At 40.2% G+C, this 19,181-nt stretch overlaps 1 protein-coding gene across 10 annotated transcripts in view; it reads right to left on the bottom strand.

The window, feature by feature from the left end:
• Window positions 1-19,181, bottom strand: part of rapgef2b (Rap guanine nucleotide exchange factor 2b) — a 120,732-nt gene that overhangs the window by 18,902 nt on the left and 82,649 nt on the right. For all 10 annotated transcript variants that reach the window (XM_034305818.2, XM_034305817.2, XM_034305823.2 and 7 more), the window contains 8 exons: window positions 11,226-11,357; window positions 6,001-6,178; window positions 4,926-5,062; window positions 4,482-4,640; window positions 2,772-2,924; window positions 993-1,157; window positions 363-470; window positions 51-254 (listed from right to left, as the gene is read on the bottom strand). In XM_034305818.2, the coding sequence (XP_034161709.1) occupies window positions 51-254; window positions 363-470; window positions 993-1,157; window positions 2,772-2,924; window positions 4,482-4,640; window positions 4,926-5,062; window positions 6,001-6,178; window positions 11,226-11,357 (1,236 nt within the window). The remainder of the gene's footprint in view (window positions 1-50; window positions 255-362; window positions 471-992; window positions 1,158-2,771; window positions 2,925-4,481; window positions 4,641-4,925; window positions 5,063-6,000; window positions 6,179-11,225; window positions 11,358-19,181) is intronic.

The following is a 19,181-nucleotide window of genomic DNA, read 5'->3' as shown; positions in this document are numbered from 1 at the left end:
CCTCTATAGCTACACCTGACTATGCCAATACAAGCTGTCATCAGAAGTACCTGATCTCCACGTTTGAGGCCCGCTTCTGCAGCTTTGCTGCCCGGCTCCACATTCTCAATGAAGATGCGGAAGCCTTTCTCTGAGCCACCAAGCAGACTGAAGGCCAGAGGAGCCTCGCGTGACGGCTTAGTCAGAGTCACCACCCGCAACTTGGCTTTGGCAGCACAAGCAATGTTTAACAGTCTTAAGTGCCCAAACATTTTCTGTTTCATCACACAAGAGCAGAGAGATTAAAAGCGGGTTTGGGCCAGCATTGTTCAAAAACATTTGTAGTGACAGGATTTAAAAAAAAACCAAAAAAAACCACTGACCTCCCTCTCCAGATTGTTCTCAAACTCTTCGAGAAAGTGCGTCATTTCAGGGTCGCCCTCAAAGTCATTGAAGTGATTGTTCACCCACAGCAAGACTACCCGTGTAACCTGGGAACACAAGCAGAATATAAAGTTAGAATATAAAGTTTAATTCAATAGTCCACTATTATTATTATTATTAGAAAGTAATTAACTTTACGTTAAATTAATTGACTTGCTGCTATTTGTATATTTGGGTTTGTTAAGAAACAATTCTAATACAATTTTTTTTCATTGTGTTAAAAAAAAAAAAAGATAGAGCATAACACAGGAATGTAGGTTTAAAAAAATTAGGAAAATATACATGTATATTATTTATTATAAATGAATAAGGGTGCCAGTAATTTTGAAGTTGACATTATATATGTGCAAAATGTCTTCTGTTGATCATAAAATGCATTTTAAAAGTATGTAAGATATAACTATGCAAGTACATTCTAAAATAATTTGGTATACAGCTAATATCTGAATAAACACACAATAGTATTTTGAAGTGTTTTTCGAATAAAATAGTATTTCAAATTTCATTTGTCTGAGAAGCCTGTACACACATGAAGTGTGTTTGCGCATGTGTGATGTGTAGATATTGACCTTGTCCCTGAGGCTGGGGTCATGGAACCACTCCAGCAGTTTCCTGCCCACCACCATGGGGCTGGACAGGAAGGTACGGTAGGTAAGCAGGAAGTCCTCAATGTAGGTGGGGTCCACCACTGAGTGCTCCTCCACCAGGTGCATGGTCAGACGCTCTGTTGTGCCCTGCGGTATGGAACAACTATTAGATCTGGCTTTGTTAGTGAACATATGTTAAGTGGCTAGTTTCAGTGACCTTTCCTTGTTCCTGCAATCAGCAAAGTGTCTTCACTCATTTGGCTTGCAGACTGACTTAAACTTAAATCGGTGTGCTCCGTTCAGCAGATTTTTATGCTCCAGAATCAATTAAGGCATGTGCTCAATACAGATCCATGTAATTCAGTCTAAACTCTGTCAATCACATGATTAAGCACCGAAACCCTCAGCTTAACAGAACAAATCCTCCTCATTAAGGCGAATAACACTCTCAATGTCATTTAAAACAAAGTTTATGTCTAATATTCAGACAGGGTTAAACTTACACAGGGTCCTGAGGTAATTCCATCTTATTTTTATTTCACTTTGTTTCCCCTGAGTAAATTATAGACTGAATTACATATTATTTTTTTTTATCTTGGATGATTTTTTTTTTTTTTTAACTATGTGAATTCACAGGCAGATGCTGCCGCTTGTGTCTGATCACTGACAAGTTTCTGATCACTGCTCCTATTTTATTGCCTATCTCACATATCCGTATTAAACACTTCCCAAATCAAGAAAGCAGAAAAGTACGATGCTGCAGGCTGATTAAAGGGGCTATTATTTCAGTTACGGGTGAATCGAAAGGGTAAATTGTATTTGCAGTGAACTACATGTACGCAAGATGGCCACCACGTGTGTCCTGCGGTCATTTGGCTTGTCACTTCTGCACGTCCAAAATAGTGCAAATAGCGTAAATAGTGGAAGCAGTATTACACTGTGTGACCTTTATGTGACCCTGTGTCCACATAAACTAACAATGTGCCTTGAATTGCACACTTATGTACTATGCTAGATCATTTCTGACTGTTAACACTAATGGTTAGGTTAGGGTTTGAATCTTAAAAAACCTCTTAAACCTACCGAAAGGTCTGTTTTGTGTACTATTCTTTTGGATTTTTTAGATTAGCAAATGCATGGAAATGTCAGGGCAAAGTTTTAGACTTGAGACACAGCCCAATAATCAACAATCACACCAAATGAAGAAAGTTTTAAAGAGAAACAGAGCTCATTAGTGTGTTTAACATCACTATGCATGAAATAGCTAAACATTACAGTTCGACTTGGAAACCAGGTAGACTGAGATGTTTAGGCTCTGACGTGCCATCTAGCGAGCGTTGCATTTAATCCTCCATAAGATACGCAAGCAAATATGTGAACATTGCTGCTTGGGTAGCAGTTGCACGAGCACACATACACATGGTGAAAATGAAGTATATTTTGTGTCTTAAAGCCACTATGCCACAATATCATGTAACTTTTAAACTAATAAGCATAATAATATCATCTAACATTAAGCGCATATGATAAACAAATAAATATAATAATCATAAATGCTCCAATAATGTTCTACCTGCAACCGCATATACAATAATATATAATCGCATGACGCAAAAATATGGGTTCATAAGAAAAACAACATTGTGTAAACTTCTCTCACGTCCGTATAGGGTTTAAAAATAACTGACACGTTGAATAATAAACAAGAATTTTTCGGAGTGAAACAACAACAACAAAGCACAAACATTCTCGGGTTCTCACCTTGATGACAATGTGTCCTTTTCTGGTGCCGGTGCGATCGAGCTCACGGTGTTCTTTAACCATGACGATTTCCCCCTCCTCCTCCACCTTCTGCATGTTCTTCTCCACTTGGTTCAGGATGCAGCAGTAGTCCTGCTGCGCTATACACACAAACTGAGAAAAAGAGAGAATATGGCACTATTAGTCAATGACAACATGTCTCTTAATTATAAGAGGCAAAAATATTATATCAGGCTGATACAATTTTATGGACAAAAATTACACCTGTTGTTAAGAACTAAACTTTAAAACAATGATATGTACTGTATAGAACTATAATTTCTTCACAACTAGCAGTAAGAGATTGCAAGTTTCAATCCCCATGATGCCACAGCCATGCAAGAGAGAATAACCAGGCTCATAAACCTTACAGCTGAACTGTGTTCACCCATAAAAATCACTTCCTGCAAGCTATTTTGTGGCTGCAAAAAATAGCATCACATTTATGATTGTGGGGTTCCTATAACACAATAAAAAGACTTGGTACTGCTGCTTTATCACTGATTTGTGCTAAAAATGATGTGGAACCTTAACACCAGCTGATTTTACCAGCTAACCAATACAGTAAAATAAAAAAAAATGTACATGTTTTCTGGGTGAAAAAAGGAAAATGTACCACCATTTACACTTTATCAACAAAACAGAATATAATGTTCATTTAATCATGTTTCCTATTTATATCCTGTTACAACATGGCGTAAACACTTCAGCTTCGAGGCTAGATTCGCAGATATCTTCCTCTGCATGCTTAAAGTCAGCATGTCCACTTACGGCCTTTAGTTAATTTATCTGACTTGTTTTCAACATGTTATTTAATGACTTACAACATTCAAAACATGTTTACTTTAAATCTTATTTAAAGCATGAAGTTAAAACAGCCTCAAACACTCAAGCAGTTTGCTGTGAGCTGTTAAGAGTCAATGTGAAAATGTGACCTAAACAGAAAGTAATGATGTTTTACTGAGCTGGAGAAGGAGATAAAAGAGCTATCAGAGCATTCAGGGAGACTGTTACAAATGGAAAAACCATCATTCAAAACTGGAAGAAACAAAGAGTGTGAGGGTGGAAAAAAGCTGCTAGAGAGATTCCTATACATCCAAAACTGAAATCTAAAAAAAAAAATAAAATAAATAAATAAATAAAAAAAACAATTTAAGTCATGAAGGAAATAGATTTTGGTTTAGGTTGGTTTAGTCACTTTAAAGTACGGGTGTGCAAACTTTTGCACTCGACTGTATGTCAGTAGTCTTTTGGTAGAAGCTAATTTTTCTGCCAACATGTTTCGTTCTCAGTCTGGTTTTGTTTTTGAGAAAAAATTGAAATTGCTGCACCGGGCTGCTGATGACACATAAACGTGATGAGTCTGGTGGACTGAAATGCTGCCAAAGTTTATATCATTGCCAAATTTTGTCTAATTCGCTCCATTATACACACACTCATTATTTTAATGCACCATAAAAGAAGCTATTATAAGAACCAAATGGAATTGGAAAAGAATTGCGTAGAAACTCTGAAGCACAACCAGCATTTTTTTTTTTACACATGGAAGCTGCTTTCTTCTGCAAGACTGACAAAATGTTTTATTTATATAGTGTCTTTTGCGAACTCAATGTGGCTTGATAGAGAGTCCAACAGGAAGCAAGAAAAATGCCGTCATGTCCGTGGTCTCACCTGACAGTCGTCCACCTTGGTCTTCATCACTCCCTTCATGAACTCTTTCTCCATGGTGGGCGAGACGCCGAAGCTGTTGCCCATGCAGAGGATCTCAGTGCGGCCCTCAGGGTACGTCACCTCCACCGAGCCGTTCAGGATCACCGACCACGAGTCCAGCTACACACACGCACACACACACACGCACGCACACACACACACACACACACACACACACACACACACACACACACACACACACCATTCAGATACAGTGTATTTTATCAGCACTATAAATGGTCACAATATATATATTTTTTTATTATTATATTGAAAGTATTGTTTATACTCCAAGAAAGACAGACCAGTATTACACTGTCAAATAAATAAAATGAATTTTAAAAAAAGGGAGATTAAATTGAAAAAAAAAAAAAAAACCAAAATAAAATGGTTAACTAGACTGACCTCCTCGCCGTCGTTAAGGACGATGGTTCCAGCTCGCTCCACGACAGCGAACACCATGACCGCACACAGCTCCCTCCTCACCGACATGGTCATGTTTGCAAAGGCTGGCAGCTGGTGCATGAACTCCAGCAGTTGCTCTGTGGACCAGGGAGAGACAGAAAGAAGACATGTTACGCAGTGAAAAACAATGCGTGCGCAAGAGAGAGAGAGAAATCGAAAGAAAGAGACAGAGAACGAAACAGAGTGAGTGAGACAAACAAAGAAGGAAAAGAGAAGGAGACAGGAGACAGTGAGAGGAAAAAAGAGAGAAAGAGAGACATATAGAAACAGACAGAGAAATACGCAGAGACATACAGAAAGACACAGAAAGAGAGAGAGACAGAAACAAACAGAAACAGAGAAAAAGAGAGAGAAACAGAGAGAAACAAACGGAGACAAAGAGAGAGACACAGAGAGAAACAGAAAGACAGAAGAGAGAGAGAGAGAAAGAGAGAGAGAAAGTGAGTTCTGGAGGCTATTCATCACTTTTCATCCCTAGTTCATGTCTCACAAAATCCAAGAAGGGAAAATAAATAATTCAGAATTCATTTTTGCATCAGTGTTTACTGCGCTCATCAGGAAATAAGACGTGGTCACTTTCTTCCTGTCACTTATTGCATTTAATAAATCAAGTTCGTCTCAAGCTGGTATGTGACAGAGCTGGGAAAAAGGGGGGTGAGTGTGTGTGTGTGTGTGTGTGTGTGTGTGTGTGTGTGCATGTGTGGTGCCCCCTTGCTGCCCGCGGCGTGTCTGGGTGCTGGCTGGTTTGTGTTAAAGTGTCAGCGTGAAGCGACGGCCTGCAAATCAAAGTTTAATGCGCTCAGGGAAGCCCTGTCGCGCAGCTGACCTAGAAAAAATATTACCCCACCCCCCAACCACCAACCACTGTCCTCAGTCCACCATGACATATACTTGCTTCACCTCTCCCTCCTCAAGCAAGCATTTTGCACTTTGCTTAAGTTTAGTTTTTACAGTTCTCTCTCTCAGTCCATTTTACAGGCACTTAAACTCAACACTTCCTGTGGGCATGTCTCACCGATGTCATCATCCGTGCGGTCCATGGGGTCTTTCTCCAGGCAGTCACGGACGATGTCTCGGCTCATGAGCGGATCGGAGGCGCGTTCGATGTCTTCCTCATCATCGTCCTCTTCAGAGTCAACGGCGGTCTCAGGCAGGCCACTCAGGTCCATGTCGCCTGGCTCGCTCTCCGTGGCCTAGGGGTCAAACAACAACACACAGTCTCACTGAGTATGTCTAGAAAATAATCTGAAAAGTGCAAGAAATCTGATTTTGCATGAAATTATCAATACAGTGTGTTTATATGCAGTTCAGTAATCTGAAAATGAGAACAATGAAATGTTGAAAAACAGTCAATAATCAGGTTTTCTAAGAACGCATATAATTCTGATTTCTTCTACCAATCATACAGTATCTAGGTGTTGATTGTAGATCACACAGATGAAAAAAAACAAAAATTTGCTGAATAATCTCATATTTAGGGGTCTTAATCAGATTTCCTGAAGTCTGACAACAACTTTAATCCAATATAACCCAACACATAGCATGTTGCTTATATGCAACTTAAATAATCTGATAACAGGCAAAATTAGTATAATTTATTATTATAATTAGGCATAATTTATTCTACAACAAGTAGAATACATAGAGGATAAAAATGGGCGTATAAGTGCAGGAGTGTGTACACAGGTCTCCGCTTTTTCCAGATATTTCCAGATACTGACATGTGTCTGTGTATACTAGCTCAACAGCAGTCAGATGTTAGCTTCACTATAACATATAACACATAATTAATCAAAACAAAACTAAACAAAACAAAACACAAATAATCATGAAAAGCCCAGAACCTAAGATCATGTTACTTTTACTTTGACATTTTAATGCCTATTACAACTTCTCATTTAATTTCAGGAAAAAAAAAGTCTTTTGATAGCATCTTGTAAACTTGTACCAAGAATACAGCCAAGATGTCCAGGGATAGAATCAAAAACCACTGCAATGAAGTAAATATAAGACAAGAAGTTGCATGGATGGATGGATGGATGGATAGACATGTAGAATTTTAAAGAAAAACCTAGAAGCCTAAAATCTAAGGTCCAAAAGTAGTATCAAAAAAGACTGCAATAAAGCAAATATAAGATAAGAATATGAATGGATGGATGGATGGATGGATGAATGGATGAATGGATGAATGGATGAATGGATGAATAACCTAGAGGCCTGAAAAAACTACGATCCAGGAGTAGTATCAAAAACCACTGCAATAAAGCAAATATAAGAAAATGGATGGATGGATGAATGGATGGATAGAATTTTTAAGAATAACCTAGAAGTCATAACTCTATGAGCCAGTAGCAGCATCAAAAACAACTGCAATGAACTACGATAAGATAAGATAAGATAAGATAAGATAAGATAAGATAAGATAAGATAAGATAAGATAAGATAAGCAGGCAAGCAATCAAACAAACAAATTAAAATCTAAGATCCAGAAGTAGCATCAAAAACAACAAATATGAGATAGATAAGTATGGAAGTAAGCAAAGCAATAAATAAATAAGTAAATAAGGTAAAAAAAAAAATCTACCTGTTAAAGTGATCACTGATAAACTCAATTAAAAAGCCTAAAAGTGGAAAGCCCACTATCAGTTCATGACTAATAAAATACAGAGAATGAGTAAAGCAAAAAATAGACTCCCTTCAGAGCTCACATCAACTCTATTCATCAGTTCCATTACAATAACTACACAAAGACGGTCAACCAGGTCACGTCTGGCACCTCTGAGGGCGAGAGACGCCTCGAGACATCAAAACACACGGCAAGGAGAAGAAGAGCAAGGAAACAAACGTCACCTGCTTCAAAAGACCTCGCTGTCATCAGAAGCTAATTTTGCATGCAGGTAAGCACAGGCCGTCGCCTACCTTGCTCACTTCACAGACTATAATAACAAAAGAGCTGCACACCATGCATTAGCCATGATGAGACGGCCCACGAGGAACGACTCTCACCTGCCTCAGAGATGCTTTTTGCCTAATGGAGAACACCCACGATGCACTATGGATGTAATGTCTGCAAAAATCCACTCCCGTCATCATCCTCATCCTCATCCTCACGATTCCTGATGTTGAGTGAGCTGAATTTTTTGAAGTCCTGTCCCACCACGTCACTTCTAATCAACTGATGTCCAAATGACTCATCAACTATTCACGCGCTATGGCATGAACAACCACTCAGAATCTAGCTGGATCTGAGTGGGTGGGGTTTTCCCTCTATGGGGTGGAGTTAATGAGGGTGGGTTGAAGGGAAAGAGTATCACAGTGGCACATGTTCATTTATTGCTTAAAAAGCCATATCAAACTTCAGGATCTGGTAGCTTATTTGAAATGATCCTCCAAATGATTTCAAAGATTTTGACCTTGTGGCACATGTTAGAAGTCAAGCTAAGATTGGATCCAGCACAGATTTCCCCATCACGGTGTCTAAATTTTAAAGATTTGCCTTTAATCATCATGTCTGAACAATCCCTTGAGATTTAAATTTATTTTTTAATTTGATTTGTTTTGTCTTATTTTATTGTTTGCATTCAATTTTTAACATATTTTATTCTTTCAGAAATATTATTTTGTATCTATCTGCAGTGATTATTTATTGACTGATTTATTTATTGTTTTTTTAAATAATATACTGAATCCTAATTTGCATATTAATATAATCCAAATGTTTTGATGAGATATCAAAATGTAGGCCCTTTTCTAACATTTTCTGTTGACAAATAATTTTTTTTTTGTGGAAAAAGCGATATCACCCAGTTTGTTATTCAATGTGAAAAATAATGCTACTTTTCTTTCGGCGTTGGACTACCCCTGCCAAGGAGGATCGACAAACTTAAAAGGGAGAATATTTATTTAAAAAATTATTGTTATATTAAAATAAGAAAAAAAGCACAGTTCTATTCATAACAGTGACATCATAACAAAACCTATATTCAGGAACATTTACGGTGTTATGCAATGAACCATGAATAGCAACAATTCCAGTACATACTGTTTAGCTGCACAAACAGACCACATCAAGACACTGCGTTTATTCAATTTATGCTCCCTGCTGATTTCAGCCAAGGTGTAAATCGACCATCTTGAGTGATGTACGTTAAGCAGCTGGAGAGATGTTTTGGCTTGGAAACCATTAAGAGCTAATCAGGGAAGATGCTGGCAGTCGCTGTAAATCCGTGCCTCGCCGATAAACGGGCCGATCTATTTTTCAGCCGCTGAGTGCAATCCACAGCACTGTTTGGACGGCTCAGATGAGCGTGAAGTGAACATTAATAATTCAGACGGCTATTCTTGGATCAATGCTTTCAAACCTCTCTGAAGAACTTGTGTAATGATTTATTTAAATGCAGAAAAGGCAGCCATGTTGCTAGCTTCTCTGAGAATGAGGGCCGATTCTTTAGGCCAAGCCCCAAAGCACTGTGGGATACCGTCAGGGAGACAACAGGAGCACCCAGCTGTCTGGATGCGTTACAACTGAATCAGCTAAAGATGACTAATATAGAAAACTCTGTGTTAGAGATCCTAATCCAGGTGCCAACATTTCTGCATTTCCTTATTCTCCGAACTGGTTCATGTGTGCAGGAAGAGGAGGAACAATGAGGAAAAGGAGAAGTAGGGATTGAGGAACAAAGTGCAGTAGGACGTGCAGAAAAAGGGGTGTGGAGTGTCAGGAGTGCATTTGGTAGAGAGGGAAAGCAGTGTGGAGAGTGACGAGTGCAGCAGGGAGTGTCAGGAGTGCAGTAGAGCCTGAGAGAAGAAGGTGTGGAGAGTGACGAGTGCATTAGGGAGTGAGAGTAGGAGGTGTGGGAGTCAGAAGTGCAGTAAGGAGTGTTAGGAGTGCAGGGGGGTGAGTGCATGGGGTGTGGAGAGTGACGAGTGCAGTAGGGATTGTGAGGAGTGCAGTAGAGAGTGCCAGGAGTGCAATAGGGAGAGAGAGTAGGAGGTGTAAGTGTCAGGAGTGCAGTAGAGCCTGAGAGAAGAAGGTGTGGAGAGTGACGAGTGCATTAGGGAGTGAGAGTAGGAGGTGTGGGAGTCAGAAGTGCAGTAAGGAGTGTTAGGAGTGCAGGGGGGTGAGTGCACGGGGTGTGGAGAGTGACGAGTGCAGTAGGGATTGTGAGGAGTGCAGTAGAGAGTGCCAGGAGTGCAATAGGGAGAGACAGTAGGAGGTGTAAGTGTCAGGAGTGCAGTAGAGAGTGTCAGAAGTGCAGTAAGGAGTGTTAGGAGTGCAGGGGGGTGAGTGCATGGGGTGTGGAGAGTGACGAGTGCAGTAGGGATTGTGAGGAGTGCAGTAGAGAGTGCCAGGAGTGCAATAGGGAGAGAGAGTAGGAGGTGTAAGTGTCAGGAGTGCAGTAGAGAGTGTCAGGAGTGCAGCAGGGAGTGTCAGGAGTGCAGTAGGGATTGTGAGGGTAGGGGATGTGGTGGGAGTCAGGAGTGCAGTAGAGAGTGTCAGGAGTGCAGTAGGGAGTGTCAGGAGTGCAGTAGGGAGTGAGGGTAGGGGATGTGGTGGGAGTCAGGAGTGCAGTAGGGAGTGTCAGGAGTGCAGTAGGGAGTGTCAGGAGTGCAGTAGGGAGTAAGGGTAGGGGGTGGGGTGGGAGTGTCAGGAGTGCAGTAGGGAGTGTCAGGAGTGCAGTAGGATTGAGGGAAGGAGTAAAGGAGTAAAGGCTTCTTTCACTACATCACACAGCCACTAATGAGACTTCAATAGATGACCATCAGGCCAAGATCACAGAATTGACACACACACACGCACACACGCGCACACGTGCACACACCATTCTAATCCATGAGGACATCACAAATGTACTCAGTGAATCAATTAAGCAGCGAAGCAAACACAAAGCCAAACACAATTAATCAGAGCTGGAGAAGGCTTACAGACACACACACAAGGATAGTTACACACAGGTCAGCTCTCTTTGAACAAGACAATTGACTCGATAGCACATCACGGCTCTTAGGGGTCATTCCAGGAAGAAAAATATTTAAATGATAAATATTGACTGAGAGAAGTAAGTGCTTGCAATTGTATAGGCTCTTATTCAAAAGCAAGGATTATTCAGCAAAAATAAATCAGGGCCTACATAGGAAAGGGCCATAGTAAAGACAGAGTTATAGAGTGTGTAAGGGTTTTTCAGGTCTCAAAAGGGTTGAAGTGTGTAAGATGTCTACAAGGTGGATAGTGTGTGTTACCTGGTAGATGTCGGACAGGCTGCTGCTCCCAGAGTCACTGGTGATGCTACATCCTGAGAGGCTGGAGGAGACGTGGGTCACCTGCGGGTGGATCCCGTCAGCCAGGTGTAGCCTGCTGAAGTCCGCTGGGAGCTGGAGGCCAAGAAACAAGGAGGGTTAATACACAGGCATGTTCCACAACATAAAACATAATTATAAATGGACAAAAAAAGTATGATGGGTTATTTTATAATAAATAAAAAAAAATTAATTGTTGGCAAATTGCTGTAGTATAAGGGCAATAAAACAATTCAGGATGTGCTGTTAGTGTAAAATAATCACCTTGGGGTTGGTAACAGTAACCCTTCTAATAAGGCTGTTTGAGCTTTTTCCTAGGTTGAGCTAGCAAATGCCATGTGCACAGTGTGATAAAGGTTAGCTAAATATCATCATATAAAAATTTAACATAAGCACATGTCTAATAGGGTTATAAAACACCCTCCAAAATTAACCACCAAAACTGATCATATCCAAAAAAATCATCTCCGAAGCCAGGAATCATTACTAGCAGGGTCTAGAAAGCAAGACGAGCCCTCAGATTCAGTTTACTCACACAGCATCTAAGCTCCAACAGGAGCAGGCAGCGTGTTAAACAACATCCTGCACCTCACAGACACTCCAGCTACAAGCACAAAATGTCAACCAGGCCAGCAGTCACTTCTCATCTAGGCTTCCTCATCTCACTACCAAGCCCTCAGTAAACATGGATTCATGGCTAACACTGCTGCCGGTTAAATCAGTGTGTGTTGGCGGATTTTGACAAATCTACGAGTCAGTCGATTTTATCCGCAACATAGAGCATCGTGCTAGACTGTGTGATTTCAGTGCTCTTTTATTATTAGCAGTCAGAATCTGAGATCTTAATACGAAATTGTCCGACACTGCCAGAACTGTCAGCTGCTGTCACTGGTTGCAAAGGCACTAAATCGGTGAGCATGCCACATTACGTCTTTTACAACCACTAATCAGAATGGCTGTTTTTACGTGTGCAATTTTTGTTTGTGACAAAATTAATACAGCTAGCTTAAGTGAAAGCCATGCTGATAAGAAAGCTGAGTTTAAAAAAAACTGACTTAACAAAGGTTTTGATGCTAAGTGAGCAAACTAATCTGTGACACTAACAAATGCTATGATGCTAACTGAATGAACAGTGCTAAAGTGCTAACTGGGAAAGATGAGGTAATGAAGGCTTTGGTGTTAAATGAGCATGTTCAGGTAATGGCTGTGGCATTACCTGAGCAAAATGAGGTAACGAAAGATTAACTGAACATGATTTAACAAAGGCTATGGTGCTAATTGAGCAAGCTGAGGTAATAGAAGTGATGATGGTAACTTAGCTTATGAAAGCTGTGACACTAACTCAAGCTGATGTATTAAAGGCTATGGTACTAACCTAAGCTGCACTAACCATGGCTGTGGTGCTAACACAAGCTGAAGCAGTAAGGCTAATGCTAACTCCAGCTGAGGTAACTAAGGCTATTACACTAACTAAGCAAGCCAAAATAACAAAGGTCATGGAGCTAACTCAGGATGAGGGAATAAAGGCTATGTTGCTAACTCAAGCTGATGTAACAAAGGCTATGTTGCTAACTCAAGATGAGGTAACAAACAACATGGTGCTAAATGAGCAAGCTGAAGTAACAAAGGCTAGGGTGCTAACTCAAGCTGATGTAACAAACGCTATGGTGCTAACTGAGCAAAATGAGGTAACAAAAGCTATAGTGCTAACAAAAGCTGAGGTAACAAATGCGATGGCGCTAATTGAGCAAACTGAGGAAACAAAGGTTATGGTACTAGATAAGATAGCCAAGATAAATGAGCTAAGTTAACAAATGCTATGGCGCTAAGTGAGTGAGCGGAGATAATGAAAGCTGTGTTCTGTTGATACCTCTAAAAGTCAGTCTGTTTTACTGTTGACAAAAATGCTGTGTATGTGGAGTATTCCTCAAATGATTCAAACTTGGCTTGTAATTACAGTGAAGAAGAAGAAAAACAGATGTTAAGCGCCTTTTCCCCCTCAATGTGATTTCCAGTGCATGAAAGAGAAAAACAATAAAAGGGAAATAAGTTCATTATTATCATGCGCTAATGAGGTAATTACTAAAGAGCAACAAAATGCATATGGTTGGGTATTTATCCTTGTGCCTCATGAAGGCGAACTCCTTGTGTGTATTGACCCTGTATACATATCTAAAGGAGAGCTGTAGGGGAAAAAAACGTCTACGGCGTCTCAACACGAAGAACAGCGTTGACAATGGAACTCAGATAAGAGCCCCAGAACCAATTTCAGCTAATCTCCAAAAGTAGCACCTCAGACTTCTGGCTCCATTCCTGTCTGAGGGTATCTGTGAGGGAAATAGGCTTTTTTTTTTTAAGACGCTATTGGATGTCTTCAGTCAGCTGAGTATAGCTTTCATATAAAATGCATCTGACCTAATTTCCGCCTCTCTAATCGTAGACATGCCGGAAATGCAGCCGATCCTCCTGGGAGATATCCGAGAGAGGAAACAATCTCCCGTCCTCGGCAGATACAGAGACCTTGAGCTAGATACTGAAGCTGGGCGTACAGCGAAGAAAACCACGATGGAACGTTAAAGTCATTTACTGGATGAGCTTGGTGAAGTTCACACTCTTGCACTTGTCCTCAGTGTGAGAATTCCCTGGACTTTCAACTTTAAATCTTGCTGGTTCATCCATATTAAACAGTGTTTACACTTGATAGATGAAACTGATCAAATTGAGGAAGGGTTGAAAACAGTGAAGAGTTCACTTCCACCTTTCATTGTACCCAGTGATGGCTGTTCGTGATAGTTACATAGGAGGACTAAAATCAAATATCTATCAGTAGCTTGATGGTGAAACAAGTCTGTGATGCTCTACTGGGTTCATACTGTGTTTACTTCTAGGGGGTAAAAAAAAACGTTTCCTTAAAGGTTCTTAGATAGTTCCTAGCGTCACTCTACTTGGAACCTGTCCTGATAGGGAAACAATTTGCTACAGTTATGTGTCTGCATAAAACCTTCACAGGTTCCACCAGTAAGACAAACTCAGGAACTCTCTACATGGTTCTAGATTTAATTTTTTCTTACAACAGATCTTTGCATTACCTGAAGCTTATGGAAATGTCTGAGCTATCCAACATTTTGCAGCATAAGCAGATCAAACTACACATTTAACCGCAAATTTCTACGGCAACACACCCGATGCACAAGATTGAAGTTCTTGCCTGCTTCTGGACTTTGGATATGTGAATGAAGCAGCGGTTACTACTCGACAGATGAGTGTAATACAGATCGACATTTTCAAAAGGTGTCTCTTTGTTTGAGGATGGAACTGATTTGCACATGGATTTCACAGATCCTTCCTGGAGGAATTTCATTTACACCAAGAGGTGTTATAGCAGTGTTTTAATTACACCACTGACAACCTCCTTAGCCCCTACATGGAAACAAGTGGGAAAAGATCTAACAGAAGTGTGACTTTTCTGAAAATTACTTTGTCGCCATGTGCTACAAAGTTCTTCAAACCAGCCGGAAGACATGGTAATTAAGGGAGTAAGACAGAAACGTCAAACAGGCACAAGCAGAAGAAGGGGAAGAGGCAGACTCTATACAGAGTGATTACACCTGGCAAAATTAGCATTCACAAAAAGATTCATTACCTAAACTTTCTTGTCCCAGAATCTTCCTGGTCCTACTTTTGATCCTCTTGTCATTGAAAGCTTAGCAATCACAGGCAGTGATCTAGTACACATGGCAAAGTCCTAAAACAGCCAGACTGCATTTATCTTTACAGTGAGACTATTTACTCCTTCTGGTTGGTGATATATTGTTTGCCCATCACATTTCATTCAGGAAAAGGAAATTATTAAAGATTTTCCCTCACCCCCCAAAAAAACATTCACCATGTACCGAATGGCAACGCTCATAAAACAAGTCACATTCACTATCCACAGACCCCCAACGCTCCTCAAACAAGCCAATCTCTATTACTATAATGCCTGCACCCTTCAAATGAGGCATCTTCATCTGCCACAGTATCAATACTTCTTAAACGACCTTAAATGATCATTTCACCTGCAAACTCCCAAAACTCCTCACAAAGGCAGTTTGCATTAACAGATCCCAGTCCCCACCAAACAAGCCACATTCACCATCCAGAAAACCCCAACACTCACCAAACAAGACAATTTCTATTACCATAATGTCATTACCCATCAAACAAGCCACATTCATCATCCACAGAATCACAACACTCCTGAAACAAGCCATTTCCTATTGCCATATCATCAAAACCTTTCAAACTAGCCACATTTACCAACCATAAAATGGTGACAATGAGACAATGCATCTTGAACAGGTCATTGCCCTTTCATAGTACCTCAATACCCATCAAACAAGCTATTCCCCATCTACAGAACTATCAAACAAGACATTCACTATTAACATAATGCCATTACCCATCAAAAGAGCCACATTCAAAATCCACAGAATCCTCAAACCCCTCAAATGAGCCATTTGTCATCTGTAGAATCCCAACAATCTTCAAGCAATAGGCATTAACAGAACCCCAACACTGCTCAAGTAAGACATTCTCTTCTATTAAAACCTTCAAATATCTTACACATGCTATCAGGTATTAAGGGATCCTCCATACTCCTCATATAAGCCATTCATTATAGTGTGAACTTCAAGCCCTCTCAAACAAATTCACAGGGTTCCAACACTCCTTAAATAAGGCATTAGACATCTGCAGAACCCCAGCATCCCTCAAACAAGCCATTTTCTACAACCAAACCTCATTATATCACAAATAAGCTGTTTAGCATTGAGAGAATCTCATATCACCCAAGACATTCAGCATCAACAAAACCTGCAAATGAGCTAGTCACAACCAACAGAAACCCCAACACTTACAAATCACTATCTACAGAACTGCAGTAAACATCCAATTAGTCCCCCCATTTTCTGAAGTGCTGCTCATGCTGCGTCACAGGGCAGCATACTCAGAGGAATGCGCTATCTGCCCTCTTCTGCATACATGACCTCACAGATGACCATGACTGGCTCGTGCCAGTGTGACTGACAGGGGAGAGAGAACATGCCATCCCTCCCACTCAGACAGCACAGGGAATTTTGCTCTCTTGGACTCCTTGGCATGGATGGCTGTGGCATCGCTTTTGTGTTCGACCACTCAGGATCCATATTAGCAGTAAATTTGACCTGTATGTGGCACTGCAAATTTGGTGTCCAGTTTGTAAATATGTACAGTACATATAGTCAGGTGACAAATTAAAGGAAAATCAACCATGTCTTAGTCTTAGTAAGACACTGGGGCATCATGAGCAGCCAGAATAGCTTTAATGCCCCTTGGCCCTGATTCTACAAGTCTTCAGATAGGTCCTTCTCTCAGTTGGTGCTCTGATGATGGGGGTGGAGAGAGTTGCTCTAAAATCTCACATAAGCATTCAACTGGATTGAGATCTGATCACTGTGACGACCACTGCATGTGATTGACAAAATTTTCATCCTGATCAAATCATTTAGTGAGCCCGCGTGCCCTGTGGATGGGAACGGGGTCATCCTGGAAGAGACCACTCCCTTCAGATTTTATGTTTCATCATAGGACAAACGTGATCAGAAAAAAAAAAGGCTGTTTTAATTTGCAGTGAAACATCCCTCTAAAGGGAACAAGTGGACTCAAACCATGCCAAAAAATGCCTTCCACAAGATAACAGAGTGTCTGTTTTTTCCTTTAATTTGTCTGTATGTGGGTAGACTGATGGTAATGAGGACACATGCTTCTCTCTCGGGCTTGGCCAGTAAGTCAGTGATTAGATGGAAGGCAGGCACAGCATTTCTGTTCTGTCTCGGTTTCTGTTTCAGGAAGAAAAGACAAGAGTAATTTAGCTGATCAACCACAGTAGGTATCTAGAGACATGATGGACACAAAGTTGCCATTTAAAAAGCTAAAACTTAAAGCAAATGTGTGTGCTATGGGCTTTTCCTGTAAGAATTGCAAATCCCTGCTTAAACACACACGGTTTATAAGCGGCTTGACTTTCCCAAAATTCCTGCAGACCTACATTACTGGAGCACTGGTGTACTTAAAAGTACAAAATACATGCTGTGATGTGTGTGTATATAAAAGTGTGTGTCATTATAGAAAAAGGCTGACATTGGAGGACCAAAGGCTTCACAGCTATCCCATAAGCCTCAGCAGCACTCCAGGGGCCTCTCACTTTCCTGAGCCAAGAGGATCAAGAGATTAAAGCACTTCAGCAGGGAGTCAGATAAAACAGAGCAGATATTCTCATACACATAAACACCACATACATTTTATAATGTACAAACACTGGTAAGGAAACTGACGTCAGCTGCTCCATTAAACAGCAACACCACCAAAATGACAGAAAACTTCAAGGAACAGCTTTATCTCTGACTGTTAAAGTGCTGACACTGGAGACTCCTTCCTTCCTTAAATAAACTTCTCACAGAAAACTCAGAAAACCATCTCATATATTTTTATTTGATATTTTTAATTTATCATAGATTACGTGGAGTGGCAACCATACAAGTCCCTGTGAATTATCTGTTACTATAGAAACGATAAAGACATTAAAATAAACCCGTGATTTGCCTTGAAACCAGAACAACCATCAGAGCTGCTGTTGAATGTACAATGCAACAATTGTTGTACACAGCAACAATGCTGTGGTACATCAGATAACACAAGTCAAGTGGAGTTTATTGTCATTTCAGCCATATACAAGTACATAGTGAAACGAAACAACGTTTCTCCAGGACCAAGGTGCTACATAAGACACCACAGAACGACACAGAACTACGGGGACTACATACATTAAACATAAAGTGCACAAGTGCAAACGTGCAGACGCACAAGACAGAACAAGACAGTACAATAACTACAACGCCAACCAGTACACAGTTCTGTTTGAAAGTGACCAAGTGACAATAGTGCAAATAATACAGAGTTTGATATAAATAGCTGAAGTAATGTAAACATAATGGTATTGTATTATGTGTAAACATAATAGTAGTAGCAGCAGCAAAATCGGTGCCTCAAATTTCGATGAAATATCGATACTCTGTAATCTCTAATGTTCTGACTTGCTAGCTTTCATCCTAGCAAGCAACAGATTTCAATGACATTTCACTGAGCAGTTCTAAGTATTATTAAGAATGGGAAATTTCACAGTAATGTCACAAGTGTAAGCACAAAACTTACTGGAAAGACCTTTATAAAGTGTTGATCATAATTGTAGTAGACAGATTTTCAATGTTAAATTGAACTGGTTAAAACCCATGATAAGCAATGAACCACTGAAAACCTGTAACGCTTTGTGCTAATGTAAAAAGGATGCGTTACACACCAATAAATCAATGCTAACAGTGGTGCTGATCAGCCATTCCATAATTATCTCATTTTTCCCTGTAGAAAACAAATCCATTGACAGACCTGGCTGGATTAATTGCCATTTCAGCACTTTTATAGATTTAGTTTCTCTTTTAAAGGACACACTGATGTTGCTAACTAAGTTTTTTTAATCTCATGGCTAATTGACTGTACAGATAATAGTTAGGGTGTGCTCTACATATATCGGATCGGTTGATTCTACTAATTATGTTTGTGTGGGATTTTCCATCCATATACACTCTCCTGAGGTGAAAAAGATGGTCTACTGATAAAGACAAGATTCATCAGTTTAACAGTTTGACGAAAGCAAACGTCACCACAACCCTGACCACAGTTACTGAAGATGAATGAATGAATGAATGAAGGAATGAATGAATATCAAATGTCAAATCTTTCCATTACGCTGCTGTTTTGGCAGACCTTTCCTTTTTTATGCTTTCATAATATACAAGATTTTTATGTGAGCATAGTTGATGGAAT

Source organism: Pangasianodon hypophthalmus, chromosome 7, assembly GCF_027358585.1.
Source record: "Pangasianodon hypophthalmus isolate fPanHyp1 chromosome 7, fPanHyp1.pri, whole genome shotgun sequence".
Taxonomy (NCBI): Eukaryota; Metazoa; Chordata; class Actinopteri; order Siluriformes; family Pangasiidae; genus Pangasianodon; species Pangasianodon hypophthalmus.
Note: the sequence above shows the minus strand (reverse complement) of the source record. Positions and strands in the feature narration are given on the sequence as shown.